This window comes from Triticum urartu, chromosome 5A (genome assembly GCF_056163025.1).
Source record: "Triticum urartu cultivar PI428250 chromosome 5A, HENAU_Tu73, whole genome shotgun sequence".
NCBI lineage: Eukaryota > Viridiplantae > Streptophyta > Magnoliopsida > Poales > Poaceae > Triticum > Triticum urartu.
The window spans coordinates 498636334-498657145 of record NC_141877.1 but is presented as its reverse complement, the minus strand read 5'-3'; the positions used below and the strand labels follow the sequence as shown (position 1 = coordinate 498657145).

The following is a 20812-nucleotide window of genomic DNA, read 5'->3' as shown; positions in this document are numbered from 1 at the left end:
ATCTCACTGCCACAAACGCTTTAAGCGTGATTTTTTGGGGATAGGCAACGACGGACGCAACAATGAGAGGCAAGCCGCCATGGCCACGCAAGGTCCTATTGGTTCGGGTAGTTCTTCTCACGGGCACACTCCCTCCTATCCCATTGACACAAGCTGGTACATGGATACAGCAGCTACAGATCACATGACCAATGAGATGGAAAAGCTACACTCGCGCGAACCCTACCTCGGCCACGACTAAATTCGCACTGCAAATGGGTCAGGTATGCACATCACACATATTGGTCAATCTTCTCTTCCGACTAGTACATCTAGGGAGCTTCAACTTCACAATGTTCTCCGTGTTCCTGATGTTACACGTAATCTCCTATCTGTTCCTAGACTTACTCATGACAATGATGTCTTTGTTGAGTTTCACCCTTTTGATGTCTTTGTTAAGGATCGCGCAACGAGGGGCGTTCTTCTTAGAGGTCACTTCCACGATGGTCTCTATCCGCTTGATGCACCATCAGGTTTCAGCGTCTTCAGCAGTGTTTGTGTCAAGCCGTCTCAGTGGCACTCGCGCCTTGGTCATCCAGCTACTCCTGTTGTGTGTCATGTCATTCATCGTCATCAACTTCCAGTCGAGTCTAATAATAAAGATGAGTCCGTGTGTGATGCCTGTCGGCAAGGCAAAAGTCATCAACTCCCGTTTTCTTTGTCTAATCATGTAGTTACTGCTCCTCTTGAAATTTTGTTTTCAGATGTATGGGGCCCTGCCCAAACTTCAGTTAGTGGTCATAACTACTATGTCAGTTTTATTGATGCTTACAGTCACTTCACTTGGCTTTATTTTCTTAAGCGCAAGGCGGATGTGTTTAATGTATTTCTCCAATTCCAAACTCATGTTGAGCGTCTACTTAATCATAAAATCCTCCATGTTCAATCAGATTGGGGAGGGGAATATCGCAACCTCAACACGTTTTTTGGGAAACTTGGGATTTCACATCGTGTGTCCTGTCCACATACACATCAGCAGAATGGCTCCGCTGAACGTAAGCATCGACACATAGTAGAAACTGGTCTAACTCTCTTGGCACATGCAACTGTACCTTTTCGTTTTTGGACCGATGCCTTTTCTACAGCATGCTTCCTCATCAATAGGCTTCCCACACGAGTTCTAGACATGAAAACACCCATTGAGTGTCTACTCCATGAAACACCTGACTATACATTCCTCAAGGTTTTTGGTTGTGCATGCTGGCCACACCTTCGACCATATAATCGTCACAAACTCGAGTTTCGATCAAAAAAATGTGTATTTCTTGGGTATAGTTCTCTTCATAAAGGGTATAAGTGTCTCCATGTTCCATCTAATCGTGTCTATATATCTCGTGACGTTATCTTCGATGAGAATCTCTATCCTTTTTCTAAATTTTCTGAGTCACCAAATCCACCCAGTTCTACTTCACCGTCGCTTCCTTTGTCTGACCAATTTGTAGATGCTGCATATTCTCCTATTTTGCTTCCTAACCATGGTGCAGGTACTGGGCGAGGTGCGCGTTTCAAGCTGCTAAAGGATGCAAGAGATGAGAAAGCTACTGACGTAGATCACAGGCAAGCAGCCCCAAGTGATGCATCAGACGTGGATCCCATGCATGTGCATGTCAATCGCATGCATGCGCGCCATGCACAAGAGACTCAAGCCGAGTTGGAGCCACTCGAGATACGCGCCGAGTCGCGCACTGCTCTTGAGTCCACTGGCTCGCCAGCAACCGAGCCGCACTCCACTTCGGCTCATGATGAGACTGAGTTGGTCTCCTCTGCACCATCGACACCCACAACTGAACGTCAGTCTGCACCGAGCCATGATGCTAGTGTGACATCACCTGTGTCAGTCTCTTCTGGACCGGTTCCATCCCCTGTTCAGCAGCCGGCTCCCGTTGTTACTCGTCGAGTGCACACTCGTAGTCAAAGTGGGATTTTCCAACCGAAGCAAAGAACTGATGGTACTGTTGCTTGGCTCGCTACTTGCATGGCGCAGGCAGCCTCTGACCCGACATCTGAACCGCGTCATTTTCAAGCAGCAATGACCATACCTCATTGGCGAACTGCCATGGAGCAGGAATTTCTTGCACTTCAGAGAAACGGGACATGGCAACTTGTTCCTCCACCTTCCGGGGTCAATATGATTGACTCTAAATGGATATTAAAGTAAAAAAGCATGCTGATGGCTCTATTGAACGCTATAAAGCGTGACTAGTTGCAAAAGGGTTTAAGCAACGATATGGGCTTGATTACAAAGACACTTTCAGTCCTGTAATTAAGCCAACCACTATTCGTCTTCTTCTTTCATTGGCAGTTACCCGCGGTTGGTCCCTTCGACAGTTGGATATACAGAATGCATTCCTCCATGGTGTCTTAGAGGAAGAGGTTTATATGCGATAACCTCCTGGTTTTGTTGATCCAGATCATCCACATCATCTTTGTCGGCTCATCAAAGCAATCTATGGTCTCAAACAAGCCCCCCCCCCCCCGTGCTTGGCATGCTCGTCTTGGTTCTGCCCTTCGGTCACATGGATTTGTTCCCTCTACTGCAGACACATCTCTGCTTCTTCTGCAGCGCCTTGGGCTCACGATGTACCTTTTGGTCTGTTGGGGAACGTAGCAGAAATTCAAAATTTTCTACGCATCACCAAGATCAATCTGTGGAGTAATCTAGCAACGAGGGGAAGGAGAGTGCATCTACATACCCTTGTAGATCGCTAAGCGGAAGCGTTCAAGTGAACGGGGTTGATGAAGTCGTACTCGTCGTGATCCAAATCACCGATGATCCTAGTGCCGAACGGACGGCACCTCCGCGTTCAACACACGTACAGCCCGGTGACGTCTCCTATGCCTTGATCCAGCAAGGGGAGAAGGAGAGGTTGGGGAAGGCTCCATCCAGCAGCAGCACGACGGCGTGGTGGTGGTGGAGGAGCGCGGGACTCTAGCAGGGCTTCGCCAAGCACTATGAGAGACGAGGAGGAAGAGGGGCAGGGCTGCGCCAACAGGGGAGGAACTTCATGTGTTGGGCTGCTCCTTTGCCTCCACTATATATAGGGGGAGAGGGAGGGATGCACCCCCCACCTAGGGTTTCCACCCTAGGGGTGGCGGCAGCCCCAATCCCCATCTGGGGTGGCGGCCAAGTGGAGGGGGAGAGGGAGGCGCACCAGGCATGGGCCTTAGGGCCCATCTGCCCTTAGGGTTTGCCCCCTCTTCCCCTTAGGCGCATGGGCCTTGGTGGGGAGGTGCCCTAGCCCACTTAGGGGCTGGTCCCTTCTCACACTTGACCCATGTATGCCTCCGGGGCTGGTGGCCCCTCCCGGTGGACCCCCGGACCCCTCCGGTGGTCCCGGTACACTACCGGTGATGCCCGGAACACTTTCGGTGGCCAAAACCATACTTCCTATATATCAATCTTTACCTCCGGACCATTCCGGAACTCCTCGTGACGTCCGGGATCTCATCCGGGACTCCGAACAACATTCGGTAACCGCGTACATACTTTCCCTATAACCCTAGCGTCATCGAACCTTAAGTGTGTAGACCCTACGGGCTTGGGAGTCATGCAGACATGGCCGAGACAACTCTCCGGTCAATAACCAACAGCGGGATCTGGATACCCATGTTGGCTCCCACATGATCCACGATGATCTCATCGGATGAACCATGATGTCGAGGATTCAATCAATCCCGTATTCAATTCCCTTTGTCCAGCGGTACGATACTTGCCCGAGATTCGATCGTCGGTATCCCGATACCTTGTTCAATCTCGTTACCGGCAAGTCTCTTTACTCGTTCCGTAACACATCATCCCGTGATCAACTCCTTCATCACATTGTGCACATTATGATGATGTCCTACCGAGTGGGCCCAGAGATACCTCTCCGTTTAAACGGAGTGACAAATCCCGGTCTCGATTCGTGCCAACCCAACAGACACTTTCGGAGATACCTGTAGTGAACCTTTATAGCCACCCAGTTACGTTGTGACGTTTGGTACACCCAAAGCATTCCTACGGTATCCGGCAGTTGCACAATCTCATGGTCTAAGGAAATGATACTTGACATTAGAAAAGCTTTAGCATACGAACTACACGATCTTTGTGCTAGGCTTAGGATTGGGTCTTGTCCATCACATCATTCTCCTAATGATGTGATCCCGTTATCAACGACATCCAATGTCCATGGTCAGGAAACCGTAACCATCTATTGATCAACGAGCTAGTAAACTAGAGGCTTACTAGGGACATGGTGTTGTCTATGTATCCACACATGTATCTGAGTTTCCTATCAATACAATTCTAGCATGGATAATAAACGATTATCATGAACAATGAAATATATACAATAATAACTAATTTATTATTGCCTCTAGAGCATATTTCCAACAGTCTCCCACTTGCACTAGAGTCAATAATCTAGTTCACATCGCCATGTGAATTAACACTCATAGGTCACATCGCCATGTGACCAACATCCAAGAGTCTACTAGACTCAATGATCTAGTTCACATCACTATGTGATAAACACTTAAAGAGTTTTGGGTTTGATCATGTTATGCTTGTGAGAGAGGTTGTAGTCAACGGGTCTTGCCATATTCAGATCCCTATGTATTTCACAAAACTTTATGTCATATCGTAGATGCTGCTACCACGTTCCACTTGGAGCTATTCCAAATTGTTGCTCCATTATACGTATTCGGTATCTCTACTCAGAGCTATCTGGACAGGTGTTAAGCTTGCATCGACATAACTCTTTACGTCGAACTCTTTATCACCTCCATAACCGAGAAACATTTCCTTATTCCTCTAAGGATAATTTTGACCGCTATCTGGTGATCTACTCCTAGATCACCTTTGTACCCTCTTACCAGACATGTGGCAAGGCACACATTAGGTGCGGTACTTCAGCATGGCATACCGTATAGATCCTATGACAAAAGCATAGGGGACGACCTTCGTCCTTTCTCTTTCTTCTACCGTGGTCAAGCTTTGAGTTTTACTCAACTTCACACCTTACAACTCAGGTAAGAACCCCTTCTTTGACTATTTTGAACTCCTTCAAAAACATGTCAAGGTGTGCCTTCTTTGAAAGTACCATCAGGCGTCTTGATCTATCTCTATAGATCTTGATGCCCAATATGTAAGCAGCTTTATCCAGGTCTTCCTTTGAAAAACACTCTTCAAACAACCGTTTATGCTTTCCAGAAATTCTACATTATTTCGGATCAACAATATGTCATCCACATATACTTATCAGAAATGTTGTAGTGCTCCCACTCACTTTCTTGTAAATACAAGTTTCTAGCAAACATTGTATAAACCTAAAAGCTTTGATTACTCCATCAAAACATATATTCCGATTCCGAGATGCTTGCTCTAGTCCATAGAAGGATTGCTAGAGCCAGCATACCTTTTAGCATCCTTAGGATCGAAAAAACCTTTTATTGTATCACATACAACTTTTCTTACGAAAACTGGTAAGAAAACTTGTTTTGACATCATCTGTAAGATTTCATAATCGAAAAATACAGCTAATGCTATCATGATTCCGACGGACTTAAGCATCGCTACGGGTGAGAAATTCTCATCGTAGTCAACTCCTTGAACTTTTGAAAAGATTCTTTCCCACAAGTCGAGCTTCATAGACGGTAACATTACCGCCCACGTCCGTCTTCTTCTTAAAGATCCATTTATCTCTATGGCTTGCCGGTCATCGGGCAAGTCCACCAAATTCCATACTTTGTTCTGATATATGGATCCTATCTCGGATTTCATGGCTTCTAACCATTTGTCGGAATACAGGCCCACCATCACTTCTCCATAGATCGTAGGTTCATTGTTGTCTAACAACATGGTATCTAAGACAGGATTACCGTACCACTTAGGAGTAGTACATATCCTTGTCGACCTACGAGGTTCGATAGCAACTTGATCCGAAGCTTCATGATCACTATCATTAACTTCCTATTCAACAGACGTAGGCACCACAGAAAACATCTTTCTGTGTTGTGTCACTCTCTGGTTGAAGTAAAGGTTCGACAACCTCATCAAGTTCTATCTTCCTCCCACTCAATTCTTTCGAGAGAAACTCCTTCTCGAGAAAGGACCCGTTCTTAGCGACAAACAATTTGCCCTCAGATCTGAAATAGAAGGTATACCCAACTGTCACCCTTGGGTATCCTATGAAGATGTGTTTGTCCACTCTGGGTTCGAGCTTCTCCGGCTGAAGCCTTAAGCATCGCAGCCCCAAATATTAAGAAATGACAACTTTGGTTTCTTGCCAAACCATATTCTTACGACGTCGTCTCAACGGACTTAGATGGTGTCCTATCTAAAGTGAATGCAGCTGTCTCTAACGCATAACCTCAAAATGAAAACGGTAGGTTGGTAAGAGACATCATAGATCGCACCATATCTCATAGGGTTCGATTACGACGTCCGGACACACCATTACCTTGTGGTGTTCCAGGTGGCTTCAACTGTGAAACAATTCCACAATGTCTTAAGTGATTGCCAAACTCATAACTCAGAAAATCCCCTTTTAATTAGATCGTAGGAACATGATCTTTTTTGTTATGATGATTCTTAACTTCACTCTAAAATCGCTTGAACTTTTCAAACGTTTCAGACTTGTGCTTCATTAAGTAAATATACATATATCTACTCAAATCGTCAGTGAAGATGAGAAAATAGCGATATCCACCGCACGCTTCAATTCTCATTGGATCAGCATGTATGATTTCCAACAAGTCACTTGCCCGTTTCATTGTACCTGAAAACGGGGTCTTAGTCATCCTGCCCATGAGGCATGGCTCGCATGTGTCAAGCGATTCAAAATCAAGTGACTCCAAACATCCATCAATATGGAGTTTCTTCATGCATCTTACGCCAATATGACCTAAGCGGCAGTGCCACAAGAAAATGGTACTATCATTATTAACTCTACATCTTTTGGCGTGAACATGTGTATCACCACGATCGAGATTCAATGAACCATTCACATAGGGTGCATGACCATGAAAGGTATCATTCATGTAAACAGAATAACCATTATTCTCTAACTTAAATGAATGATCGTATTGCAATGAACATGATCAAATCATATTCATGCTCAACGTAAACACCTGATAACATTTATCTAGGTTCAACACTAATCCCGAAGGCAGATGGAGCGTGCGATGGTGATTTCATCAACTTTGGAAACACTTCCAACACACATCGTCACCTCGCCCTCAGCCAGTCTCCGTTTAGTCGTAGCTTTTGCTTCAAGTCACGAATAATAGTAACTGAACCGGTATCCAATACCCAGGTGCTACCAGGAGTACTAGTGAGGTACACATTAATAACACGTATATACTTTGTTGAAGTTTCTAGCCTTCTTATCTACCATGCATTTGGGGTAATTCCGCTACCAGTGACCGTTCCCCTTACAATAGAAGCACTTAGTCTCGGGTTTGGGTTCAACCTCGGGTTCCTTCACTTGAGCGGCAACTTGTTTGCCATCCATATGAAGTTTCCCTTCTAGCCCTTGCCCTTCTTGAAACCAGTGGTCTTGTTAAACCATCAACACTTGATGCTCCTGCTTGATTTCTACCTTTTGCGGCCTTAAGCACCGCGAACAGCTCCGGGATCAACTCCATCCCTTGCATGTCATAGTTCATCACGAAGATCTAGTAGCTTAGTGATAGTGTCTAGAGAACTCTATCAATCACTATATTATCTGGAAGTTTAACTCCCACTTGATTTAAGTGATTGTAGCACCCAGACATTCTGAGCACATGCTCACTAGCTGAGCTATTCTCCTCCATCTTGTTGGCAAAAGAACTTGTCAGAGGTCTCACACCTCTCAACACGGGCATGAGCCTGAAATCCCAATTTCAGCTCTTGGAACATCTCATATGTTCTATGGCGTTCAAAACGTCGTTGGAATCCCGATTCTAAGCCGTAAAGCATGGTGCACTAAACTATCAAGTAGTCATCGGGATGTGTCTGTCAGGTGTTCACAACATCCACAGACGACGTTGTAGGGGTTTGCACATCGAGCGGTGCATCAAAGACGTAAGCCTTCTGTGTAGCAGTGAGGACACTCCTCGGACTACGGACCTAGTCCGCATCATTGCTTACAATATCTTTCAACTTAATCTTTCTCTAGGAATGTATTGAAACAGGGAGCTACAACGTGAGCTATTTATCTACAACATATTTGCGAAGACAATTCAGACTATGTTCATGATAATTGAGTTCATCTAATGAACTCCCACTCAGATAGACATCCCTCTAGTCATCTAAGTGAAACATGATCCGAGTCAACTAGGCCGTGTCCGATCATCACGTGAGACGGACTAGTCAACATCGGTGAACATCTTCATGTTGACCGTATCTTCTATACAACTCATGCTCGATCTTTCGGTCTTCCGTGTTCCGAGGCCATGTCTGTACATGCTAGGCTCGTCAAGTCAACCTAAGTGTATTGTGTGTGTAAATCTGGCTTACACCCGTTGTATTCTAACGTTAGAATCTATCACACCCGATCATCACGTGATGCTTCGAAACGACGAACCTTCGCAATGGTGCACAGTTAGGGGGAACACTTTTCTTGAAATTTTAGTGAGGGATCATCTTATTTAAGCTACCGTCGTTCTAAGCAAATAAGATGCAAAACATGACATACAATCAAATAGTGACATGATATGGCCAATATCATTTTGCTCCTTTTGATCTCCATCTTCGGGGCTCCATGATCATCGTTGTCACCGGCATGACACCATGATCTTCATCATCATGATCTCCATCATCGTGTCTTCTTGAAGTTGTCTCGTCATCTATTACTTCTACTACTATGGCTAACACTTTAGCAATAAAGTAAAGTAATTACATGACGTTTATGTTGACACGCAGGTCATAAATAAATTAAGACAACTCCTATGGCTCCTATCGGTTGTCATACTCATCGACATGCAAGTCGTGATTCCTATTACAAGAACATGATCAATCTCATACATCACATATATCATTCATCACATCCTTTTGGTCATATCACATCACAAGGCATATGCTGCAAAAACAAGTTAGACATCCTCTAATTGTTGTTGCAGGTTTTTATGTGACTGCTATAGGTTTCTAGCAAGAACGTTTCTTACCTACGCGAAAACCACAACGTGATATGCCAATTTCTATTTACCCTTCATACGGACCCTTTTCATCGAATCCGATCCGACTAAAGTGGGAGAGACAGACACCCGCTAGCCACCTTATGCAACTAGTGCATGTCAGTCGGTGGAACCAGTCTCACGTAAGAGTACGTGTAAGGTCGGTCCGGGCCGTTTCATCCCACGATGCCGCCGAATCAAGATAAGACTAGTAACGGCAAGTAAATTGACAAAATCGACGCCCACAATTGCTTTGTGTTCTACTCGTGCATAGAAACTACGCATAGACCTAGCTCATGATGCCACTGTTGGGGAACGTAGCAAAAATTCAAAATTTTCTACGCATCACCGAGATCAATCTATGGAGTAATCTAGCAACGAGGGGAAGGAGAGTGCATCTACATACCCTTGTAGATCGCTAAGCGGAAGCGTTCAAGTGAACGGGGTTGATGAAGTCGTACTCGTCGTGATCCAAATCACCGATGATCCTAGTGCCGAACGGACGGCACCTCCGCGTTCAACACATGTACAGCCCGGTGACGTCTCCTACGCCTTGATCCAGCAAGGGGAGAAGGAGAGGTTGGGGAAGACTCCATCCAGCAGCAGCACGATGGCGTGGTGGTGGTGGAGGAGCGCGGGACTCCAGCAGGGCTTCGCCAAGCACTACGAGAGACGATGAGGAAGAGGGGTAGGGCTGCGCCAACAGGGAAGGAACTTCATGTGTTGGGCTTCCCCTTTGCCTCCACTATATATAGGGGGAGAGGGAGGGCTGCGCCCCCACCTAGGGTTTCCACCCTAGGGGTGGCGGCAGCCCCAATCCCCATCTGGGGTGGCGGCCAAGTGGAGGGGGAGAGGGAGGCGCACCAGGCATGGGCCTTAGGGCCCATCTGCCCTTAGAGTTTGCCCCCTCTTCCCCTTAGGCGCATGGGCCTTGGTGGGGAGGCGCCCCAGCCCACTTAAGGGCTGGTCCCTTCTCACACTTGGCCCATGTATGCCTCCGGGGCTGGTGGCCCCTCCCGGTGGACCCCCGGACCCCTCCGGTGGTCCCGGTACACTACCGGTGATGCCCGGAACACTTCCGGTGGCCAAAACCATACTTCCTATATATCAATCTTTACCTCCGGACCATTCCGGAACTCCTCGTGACGTCCGGGATCTCATCCGGGACTCCGAACAACATTCGATAACCGCGTACATACTTTCCCTATAACCCTAGCGTCATCGAACCTTAAGTGTGTAGACCCTACGGGCTCGGGAGTCATGCAGACATGGCCGAGACAACTCTCCGGTCAATAACCAACAGCGGGATCTGGATACCCATGTTGGCTCCCACATGATCCATGATGATCTCATCGGATGAACCACGATGTCGAGGATTCAATCAATCCCGTATTCAATTCCCTTTATCCAGCGGTACGATACTTGCCCGAGATTCGATCGTCGGTATCCCGATACCTTGTTCAATCTCATTACCGGCAAGTCTCTTTACTCGTTCCGTAACACATCATCCTGTGATCAACTCCTTGATCACATTGTGCACATTATGATGATGTCCTACCGAGTGGGCCCAGAGATACCTCTCCGTTTACATGGAGTGACAAATCCCGGTCTCGATTCGTGCCAACCCAACAGACACTTTTGGAGATACCTGTAGTGAACCTTTATAGCCACCCAGTTACGTTGTGACGTTTGGTACACCCAAAGCATTCCTACGGTATCCGGCAGTTGCACAATCTCATGGTCTAAGGAAATGATACTTGACATTAGAAAAGTTTTAGCATACGAACTACACGATCTTTGTGCTAGGCTTAGGATTGGGTCTTGTCCATCACATCATTCTCCTAATGATGTGATCCCGTTATCAACGACATCCAATGTCCATGGTCAGGAAACCGTAACCATCTATTGATCAACGAGCTAGTCAACTAGAGGCTTACTAGGGACATGGTGTTGTCTATGTATCCACACATGTATCTGAGTTTCCTATCATTACAATTCTAGCATGGATAATAAACGATTATCATGAACAATGAAATATATACAATAATAACTAATTTATTATTGCCTCTAGGGCATATTTCCAACATGGTCTATGTTGATGACATTATTCTCATCAGTTCTTCGTCTACTGCCACCGACAAGCTCATACTAAGTCTTCGACATGACTTTGCTGTTAAGGATCTTGGTCCTCTTCACTATTTTTTGGGCTTAGAAGTGACTAATACTGCTGCTGGTCTCTCTCTCACTCAGAAGAAATATTCTATGGACCTCCTTCGGCGTGCGGGTATGTTGAAATGTAAGCCTATCACCACACCCATGACTGTGACTGAGAAGCTGTCTGCTGATGTTGGTGTGCTTCTCTCTTTTGATGACGCTACAAAGTATCGCAGTATTGTTGGAGGACTACAATATCTTACCATTACTCGACCGGACCTTGCTTTTGCGGTTAACCGTGTCTGCCAGTATCTTCACGAGCCCCGTGACACGCATTGGTTTGCAGTCAAACGCATTCTGCGTTATGTTCGTCTCACTGCCTCCTTCGGTTTACATCTTCGGCCTACCACCTCTAGAGGGTTGTCTGCCTTCTCTGATGCAGACTGGGCAGGATGTCCTGATGATCGCCGATCTACGGGGGGATATGCTGTGTTCTTTGGTTCAAATTTGATCGCCTGGAATGCTCGCAAGCAAGCCACCGTTTCACGGAGTAGCACAGAAGCTGAGTACAAAGCTGCTGCTAATGCTACGGCCAAACTTATTTGGGTACAATCTTTACTGCGAGAGTTGGGTATTCCTCAAGACATACCTCCAGTTCTATGGTGTGATAACATTGGAGCCACATATCTTTCATCCAATCCTGTCTTCCATGCAAGGACGAAGCATATCGAAGTTGACTTTCATTTTGTGAGGGAACGAGTTGCACAAAAGCTACTACAAATCAAGTTCATCTCATCTAAAGATCAATTTGCGGACATTTTCACTAAGCCATTGCCACTTCCTTTGTTTGAAGTTTGTGGCGCAATCTCAACCTTCTTGACACAGGTTAAGATTGAGGGAGGGTGTTAGAATCCAGGTTATATACGTTTGTAGCTTACCCTTTCGTATATACCATGTATATGTAATACCGATGCTATATAATGAGAAGCCACGCACCCCCAGGGGAGAGTGCGATTCCTCAATCTCTATACGTTCTACCATAGCTTATACGTTTGATGACTTTATCAATCTTAAGCTGTTGTGCTGGTCATTCTCTCAGAGGTGCTCAATTGAAGGTAGTGTATGTGTGTGTTTGATTATAGCCTTATAGGGATGAGTGTATATATGCTTGTGTATGTGAGCGACTTCGATGGTATATACTGTATTAAAAGAAATTGTGTCCACCTTTGACACGACTGGGTGCGCAACAGACACTAAGTTATCATGCTCATATGATATCCTCTCATGTCTCAGAGACTTTGGGCCGTTCGATCTCGAGCTTGATGCGATTCTAGCCATTTGATTTGGTCTCGAGTGATTTCTGCTCGTCGGATAAAAATCGGGGTTCGGAGCAATGAATAGTAATAGTCCAAATTAGCCTACTCATTTCTCTCTTTGAATAGAGAATCCAGTTTAAACTCCCAATCTTCGCAAAATAAAAATAAAAATAAAAATTCACAAGCTCGAGTCATTAGTTGGCGGGTGGCTATTGGAGATACAAAATATAGTCGAGTTTCTAATCCACGTCGTGTAATGTGTCTTGGTGTTTTGTAGGATCAAGCACATGGCCGGCGAAGACGACGGCACCGGACACCTCCTCGATCACAAAGAAGGCAAACGGATGGTCGGCGATGAAATCGACAGGCTGACAGGCCGATTCATCTTCCTCCTCACAGACGGTGACGGCGGCCGCCTCGGTGCCTTCCTCGTTCACCTCGACCACCGCCCTGTGGAAAACGTCCTTGAGCACCAGCCGCTTTATTAGCTCCCCCGAGGCATCCTCGACGTCGGGCGCCATGTCAGTCAGGTCAGCCTTGTCGGCCTTGAACGCGGCCACGAGTCCCATGTCCCGAAGCACACAGGACAGCTTGCCGTAGAAGGAGACCTTGAACTTGGGCAGGCGGAACTCGTCGACATCGACCTCATATTCCGGCAGGTGGTCGCGCAGGAAGCTCGGGCTGGACGCGATCTTGCCGACGAGGTCCCACAGGCCGTCGCGCGCGTCCGGCAGGAAGACGCACATGGAGTACCGCGGCAGTGGTGCAGGATTGTCTCTGGATGAGGTGCCGCTTTGGCGTGAGCGTGGCCGCTTCTTGGAGGCGCCGGGGTCCTGGGACCTGTACGGCAGCCGGAGCACCTTGAAGCCGTCGTGCTCCTCGACGTACTGGCTCCGCCCGGTGCGCATCATGGGCGCGTCGACGGCGGTCCCGTCCAGGAGGTAGAACCGCTCCACCTTGGTGTTCTTCTTCTTGAATGGCGTCTCCCACTTGCCCTTGAAGTAGATGGCGTTGGCGAGCACCACAGCCGTGTCCTCGCTCACCGACTCCGGGGGGAGGATCGAGTCGATGAGCTTGCCCGTGGCCGCCGCGACCCACTTGTTGATCTCTTCCCTCGACTCCTCCGCCTGCACCGATCGACAGCAATCAGTCAATCTCCATGGATGGATTCATGGATACAAACTATATATGACGTGATGAGACATAGACACTGACCTTGTTGCGGAAGTCGACGGCGCGTATCTCGGCCAAGTAGGAGGCGACGACGGCCTCCCTGTAGGCCGGCTCCAGCGCCCGCCCCGCGTCGTGCCACACGCCGGACGCGAACGCGACGCGTGGCCCACCCGACGGCGACCGGTCGGCGAGCGCGTGCTCCACCACGAAGCGGCCGTTCGCGGCGAGTTCGTCGCGGGAGCTCGCGCCGAGGACGGCGAGGAGCTCGTCCAGGGTGCCGCCGCGGGCCCCGGCGGCCACCAGGGATAGAGCCGAGTAGATAGAGAGCGGCGAGAAGGCGACTTTGCTGGGGGTTTCCCTGGTGACCGACAACTGGTCGGCGAGGCGGTGGGTGAGCGCCGTCAGCGCGTCGGAGCCCGTGAACCCGCGTCCGCGTGCCATCTTGTCTGGCCCTTGCTAGGTTTGGCTTCTTTGGTGAATCTGATGTCCCGGGTTTGTGCGCTTATATATATGGCCTTGAGGACTTGAACACTTTATACGTGCAACGATCGGAGCAACCAGACGTATAGATTTGTGTCTCTTCCCCGTTAGTAATACCATTGGTTGATAACTCAAAGAGGAAATAAAAGGGAAGATCAGACCCGGAAAAATGCCAACGGAGGCCGAGCTCCAGTGAGCTCGTTTTCAATTTTTATTTTTTTGAAGCGTGAAAAATTCCAAATTTATTTTTTGAACACACATGCACATGTATACTATGTATATGCAAAATTTCACAGTATTATACATTTACATGTGGAGTACAGGAAAAAGACAAATATGCATTTTTAATGGGCCTTTTATTTTTGTTATCGGGCCAGAAATTTGTTATTTTTGTACAGCCTACAAATCACAACATTTTTCGACAAAATTAACACCTTGCAGAATACATATAAGTTTTCATGGTATTTTTTTAAAGATTTTTTTGATACTTTTGAATACGTTTTTTTTTTCAAAATACCGAGCTCACTGGAGCTCGGCCTCCAAAAATCCACACTCAGATCAGACCCTGCTTCTCATGGACCAGTGCATACCGCATTACGTATCTATGTTCAGCTTGCCTCCCATAAACAAGTCCAATATTCTTCTTTTTCTCTATGGCGGGCAAAATATGTCTTAATCTATTTCCCTCCTTCCCTCCATAAAGGGCATGATGATCAAGGCGCATAATCCTAGACAATTTAGGATGATATTACCTTTGGATAATTTGTTGATTAGCGGCAATTAAATTATTTAGGCTGGAAAAGAAAAGGAGTCCAATATTCTTCTTTTTCTAATTAGCAGGCAAAATATGCCTTCATGTATTTCCCATTCAATATTCTTCTTTTTCTAATTAGTGGCCTACTGAACATTTTGTCCCACTCAAGATCTAGAACACTTGGTCGCAATTAGCTTTTCATGGCGCGTGCTCTATTTTTTCCGAAAAAAGTCAATCTATTCATCTTTAATCATGGCAGTAACGAACGTCAGAAATAATAAAAATTACATCCAGATCCGTAGACCACGTAGCCATGACTACAAGCACCGAAGTGTGCCGAAGGCGCGCCGCTGTCATCGCCCCTCCCTCACCGGAGCCGTGCAAAACTTGTTGTAATAGACAGTTGAGAAGTTGTCGTGCTAAGACCCCATAGGGCCAGCGTAGCAGAACAACAATCACTGCCGATGAAGAGTAGCGTAGATCGGAAGGATCTAACCTAAAGACACACGAACGTAGACGAACTACGGCCAGATCCGAGCAAATCCACTAAGGACAGATTCGTCGGAGACACGCATCCACATGCCCACCGACGATGCTAGATCGACACACCACCAAGACGGAGGCTAGGCGGGGCGAACCTTATTCCATCTTTAGGAAACCGCCACCATCTCGTCTTTCTGAATAGGAAACAAAGCTTAACGAAACTGGAGGAAACATCTGAAAATAACAAAGCCCTCCCGCCGGCAAGGGCCGGGATCCACCGCGCCGCAATGGCCCTAAGGTCACCGGATACGACGCGGACCGGCGGGATGCAAAGGAACCCTAGGCTTTTCTTAGGGGAGAAGGCGGTTGCGTACTGCTTGCTTTGTGTGGCGTGTGTTCTACTTTAGAAATGTAAAACCCAACGTTCGATATGCAGGTTCAAGAGGGTGGCGAAGACCATGTCATAGTGGACCTAAAGTGTCTTCCGTTGTCAAAGAAGTTCCTAGCTCGATGCCTGCAATCTTTGATGTAATCAAAGTAGTTTTTGGGTCACGAATCACGTTTGTTCCGCTTGGTCCGGACGAGTGCGTGCGATTTAGAGGTCCACGTTGAAGATGCCCTTATGTTCTACACGCTGGCCTCACCTCCCTGCGTTTTATCCGTGGGAGTTTGATTTTAGAAAGGATATGCATATGTGGAGTACTTGATCGAGGATGATGTTTGAGTGCTCCTCGTATTGCAAATGAAGCCGAAAAGTCTGCCATCAAAGACTTTTGAAAAGGAAGAGTGCCTCTCTTCTTCTAGCCTAAGATGGTTGTTCTTCTCCCTTCGCATCGGTTTTTTTACGATAGATCTTTAGTAACCTCGCCGACATTCTTCAAGCATGTGCCTTGTCATGCATCTTGCAGTAGATTTCTACTGTAGTTCCTATAGCATCTTGTGGCATGTATTTTTGCTGAAGTCTATGACGTGGTCTTTGCATTCGCTCCATTTTCACGACAATTTCTTCAATAATGAGGGTGACAAAGAAAGATGGAGATAGAAAGACTTTAGGGACAATGGTGTAAAATTTATTTTTTGTTTGGGTCTTTAATATTTATTTGTATCGGTGTTTGTCAGATTTGTTGAAATGCCCGCCGTTTATATATATTTTTAAAAAGAATGAGGACGTACGCGGTACGTCCGTTTTCCTCGACACAGTGCACCGGATTCCCTGCAACACCAGCCAGTAGCCACTATCAGCCTTATTAAAGAATGAAAAGAAAAAAAAATAAAAGGAGAAGGTGCTTTCCGCATTTCGCCACGACCCGCCACCTGTCTGCCACGCGCCCGGAAGACCCACCTGGCCCTCCTCACACGTGGCCCCACCGCTCAGGAGCTTCTCCTTCCTCCAAGTCCGGCCCCAACACCCCAAGCTGAAGAGAGAGACCCGAACCCCGCAGCCATGGCCATGGAGCGACCTGTGCGGCTGGTGCTGGATGCGTCCCTCCTCCTCAATCCCGTCGGTGCAGGGGCGCAGGAGGCCGCGCCGGTGCCCACGCTGCGTCCCGGGGCGGAGGCGCTGCTGCGGCGGCTGCGCCACTCCAATCTGGGCGTGGTATGAGTCCGGCTCTTCACCGCGTGCGCTCTGAGATGAATTATTATGATATACCAGTACCTTGTAGTCCACTGACTGCATCTTCTTGCTCCTTTTGTTTCAGGCAATTTGCCATACGGAGGAAATGCCAACTACTGTGGTACATCTGTCTCTACCCCCTTCTGAACCTTTTTTTTTCAAGTTACTGTGTTTGATTCATCCCAGTTATACTTGTACTGTACTGTTTATGATTCGCGATGAGGGCTATACAGAGCTGAGTATACTTAAAACAGAAGTGTTTGCATGATCACTTCAGATGAACCAATATATCCAGCTAGATTTATTTCCAGATGCTCCCGTTGCACTGATCACTCTTGATGTCTGTCAAAGTTTTCTTCTGCTAAATCCTGCTGTGCGGTTAAAACTTGCAATATTTCTGGCCAAACATTTTATAACCCTCAGTTTACTGCGCTAATATCTGTACCCTCCCATATGAAATGAAAAAAACTGGTATTGCTGGCTTGCGGCATACATTCCCGTTCTTCTGAAGGCATTGTTTTGTGAATGCTTTACATCATTCCGTAAGGTAGTATACGCTTACACGGGGCTTCTCTGTTGCTTTTATCAGTCAGGCTTTCTTGAAATGACAGCAGACTTGAACTCCTTTGGATATATATCACTACCTGCTCCAACTGGGAATCACTTACTAAATGAGTTGATGTTAGAGTGGAGCAGAACGAGTTCTTGTTTTTATGCTACTTCCAGAGTTGATGAAGATCTATTTTCTGAACTTGAGAGCCACAACTGGAAGGTTATTGCTGTAGGTAAGCATAAATCAGGAAGAAATGTTAATTGTCCATCTCATGCTGTTTCCAACTAGCTGTTTGGCGTTAGGACTTCATCAATGATATATCTGCTGTGTAGCCCATGCTGTTTTACATATTGGAAGGAGGTGCTAATATTATCTTTGAGGGCTATTGATATTCTTCTTATGATCCAGATAGTGAATGTGGAACAAAAGATTCTGGAGTTGTAAATATTGGCAAGCTTCAAGAGCTGCTTATCACTTTGGCTACTTTAATTAAAAAGGTTAAATTGTCATTCATGTCTACTTGGTCATATTTCTTGTGATGTTGTAATGCACTAAATTCGAAATTATGTGTTCTTTCATCCAGGAAATAGTTAGCTCATCTATTTTGATGGTTGGCTATGCAATGAAACCATCCCGTGAGGAAGACTTTGCCAAGGCAAGTTTTCTATAATGTGTTACTAAGTACATATTTGATCTCTGCTGGAACATCATTATTCCTATGTTGCTTGCAGAGAGGAGCATTTCCCATTTATCCTAGTGAAAATGGACTTATCTTTGTCCCACTCTCATTTGAACTTCCTTTAGCCTCTCAACTTCTAGAAGTTGACATAATCCTCCACAAAATGACGGATGAGATCATTACCATTGATCCAAATTGCTCCATCAGTTTTCCCAGGGGAATTTCATTTTCTGCAGGAATGTCTGAAGTTATAAGGTACAATCGATTACAGAAGTAATTTAGTGGATTTTCACTTTCGTATCTTCTAGCAACAAGTAGCAACCATCTGATAACTTGCTTTATATAATTTGTAACAGAAACTTCTTAGGTTGATATGTTGAAGTATTATACTCATTCTGTTTTCACTATCATCCTCTTTGTTAAGCAGGTTTATGGAAGAATACCCTGATTTTTGCATCATTGATCCATTCAAAAATATTTCCCCGTTGCTTGATCGTCTGCAAATCCAAGAAATTCTAGTTAGATTGCAAGAACTTGGCTCTGAAGGAAGGCCCAAACTCCGAGCACCACATTCTTTGAAGGTCTTTTTATTTGAATTACACTTATGCAGAAGTATGACTTCATGGCTTTTGTACTGTATGTTACTGACATCTACCATCATTAAACACTCCTGTCTTCATGCACTTCTGAAGAGCATTTATGTGCAATGCATGTTGCATTGTTTTATTGTCTACAATCGGCTTTGTCTTGACTATTGAGTTTTCTTGCTATTTTCCAATGCAGGCCATAAAATTCAATGGCAGTGAATTACAGAAGCAACTAGCAGAAGCTAATTTATCATTTCCACTCATCGTGAAGCCACAAGTAGCATGTGGAGTCGCTGATGCGCACAATATGGTAGCTTATTGTCTTTGTATTTAGTTCTACATCAACTGAATGTTCGGGTATTATATTAATTTCCAATCATATCCTTTTGTCACCATTCCTACGAAGATGGTTTTGCTGACTTATTGTGCTACTTGATCCCTTTTCAGTTTGGAATTTTATTTGCTTTCTTTTGAATTATGCATCTAAATGAAAAATCGTTGTCTGCAGGCATTAGTTTTCCAAATTGAAGAGTTTAGCAACCTTAGTGTGCCTCTTCCAGCTATTCTACAGGTACAATTTTCTGCCTTTTCCTCTCTGATAGCAGGTGCCTTGGAAGGAAATGGGCATATTTGATAATACACTTAATGTATTATATGTTTTGACGATTAATCACATCTTGTGTGTTTTCCTTCAATTTTGACACTCATGAGGCATTCCGTGTTGAGTCTTGATGCACTCTGCAGATCTGTACCTGTGAACTACCGTTTGCGATGATTCATCTTCAGAAACAACCGGGAGATTCTGATGTGTAGGTTTTATTTATGTGATGTAGGAATACATTGATCACGGGTCCAAGATATACAAATTTTATGTAATTGGAGACAAGGTTTTTCATGCTGTAAAAACTTCAATGCCCAATGCAAATTTGCTAAAATCGTCATCGGGGGATGAACCTCTTACGTTTAATAGGTAAAGTTTGGAAGTATATATTTTCGGCATGATGTTGGATGTCTTTTTCATTCATCTGCTAAAGTGTACTTCCCATACCAAATTATTTGAATTTGCTTCACAGTTTGAAGACTCTTCCAGTGGCTACCAAGGAGCAGCTGCTGCTGAACAGGGTACATGATAACAAATCTCTGAACATCGGTGTGGTGGAAGAGGCTGCAAAATTGTTAAAGGAATCACTTGGACTAACAATTTTTGGATTTGATGTTGTTGTAAGTATTTATTCTTGTATGGTTTGTGCTATTAGTAGTCGGTACAGCTACAAACAGAGTAACTTCGTCCCACTGGAAGTCTGAAACACTTACAGTCACCATTATCTTTTTGTTGTTGCGCATTCTACTTCGGAACTGTAAACATAGCCTTTGAATACGCAGGTTCAGGAGGGCAGTGGAGACCATGTCATAGTGGACCTAAACTATCTTCCGTCATTCAAAGAAGTTCCTGACTCCGAGGCGATGCCTGCGTTCTGGGATGCAATCAGGCAGTCATACGAGTCGAAGAAAGGGAAGGTGTGAACTTAGTCATTGGCCTCGAGAAAAAACATATACAATAACGGCGACAACATCCGCACCATTTGGTGGAGATCACCACTACTGGGTGTTGAATCAACAATCTGTCTAGAAGTGGCTTCTTGTCGCCTAGAATCGTAGAGTACTTCGGAACTTTGCAGGCAGAGATGTGTACTAATCTGGGAGCGACACCGCTCAACTGTGGAGTTAAAACTGGTTGCCGTACAAGTGTATGATTTACATGTGAATGTGAGTGGCCCTGTAGACACTGTACTACAATGTGAGTGACATGATATGCTTGTTTCTGCTCTGCATAGACCAGCAAC

The 20812-nt window shown here is 45.8% G+C and overlaps 2 protein-coding genes across 2 annotated transcripts; one reads left to right on the top strand and one right to left on the bottom strand.

Annotated features, from left to right (window-relative positions):
* Positions 1-12809: 12809 nt before the first annotated feature.
* Positions 12810-14273, bottom strand: LOC125556408 (serpin-Z2A-like). Its single transcript, XM_048719148.2, has 2 exons — positions 13860-14273; positions 12810-13771 (listed from the first exon to the last, which is right to left on the bottom strand). The coding sequence occupies exons 1-2, from the start codon at positions 14256-14258 to the stop codon at positions 12884-12886; spliced, it is 1287 nt and encodes a 428-aa protein (XP_048575105.2). The 5' UTR covers positions 14259-14273; the 3' UTR covers positions 12810-12883.
* Positions 14274-16870: 2597 nt separating this feature from the next.
* On the top strand, positions 16871-20800 carry ITPK4 (inositol 1,3,4-trisphosphate 5/6-kinase 4). Its single transcript, XM_048675133.2, has 12 exons — positions 16871-17131; positions 17235-17270; positions 17739-17934; positions 18111-18199; positions 18286-18357; positions 18434-18636; positions 18809-18962; positions 19165-19278; positions 19477-19539; positions 19802-19938; positions 20042-20189; positions 20352-20800. Exons 1-12 carry the CDS (start codon positions 16979-16981, stop codon positions 20490-20492), a joined length of 1506 nt encoding a protein of 501 aa, XP_048531090.1. The 5' UTR covers positions 16871-16978; the 3' UTR covers positions 20493-20800.
* The last annotated feature ends 12 nt before the right edge of the window (positions 20801-20812 follow it).

Bases quoted from the DNA above. Each gene is read 5' to 3' on its own strand.
- ITPK4 (XM_048675133.2), top strand. From the start codon at position 16,979: ATGGCCATGGAGCGACCTGTGCGGCTGGTGCTGGATGCGTCCCTCCTC. The intron at 18,358-18,433 runs GCAAGTTTTCTA...TGTTGCTTGCAG, and splicing joins GTGAGGAAGACTTTGCCAAG to AGAGGAGCATTTCCCATTTA. The intron at 18,963-19,164 runs GTCTTTTTATTT...TTTCCAATGCAG, and splicing joins GAGCACCACATTCTTTGAAG to GCCATAAAATTCAATGGCAG.
- LOC125556408 (XM_048719148.2), bottom strand. From the start codon at position 14,258: ATGGCACGCGGACGCGGGTTCACGGGCTCCGACGCGCTGACGGCGCTC. The intron at 13,772-13,859 runs GTCAGTGTCTAT...CGATCGGTGCAG, and splicing joins CCGTCGACTTCCGCAACAAG to GCGGAGGAGTCGAGGGAAGA.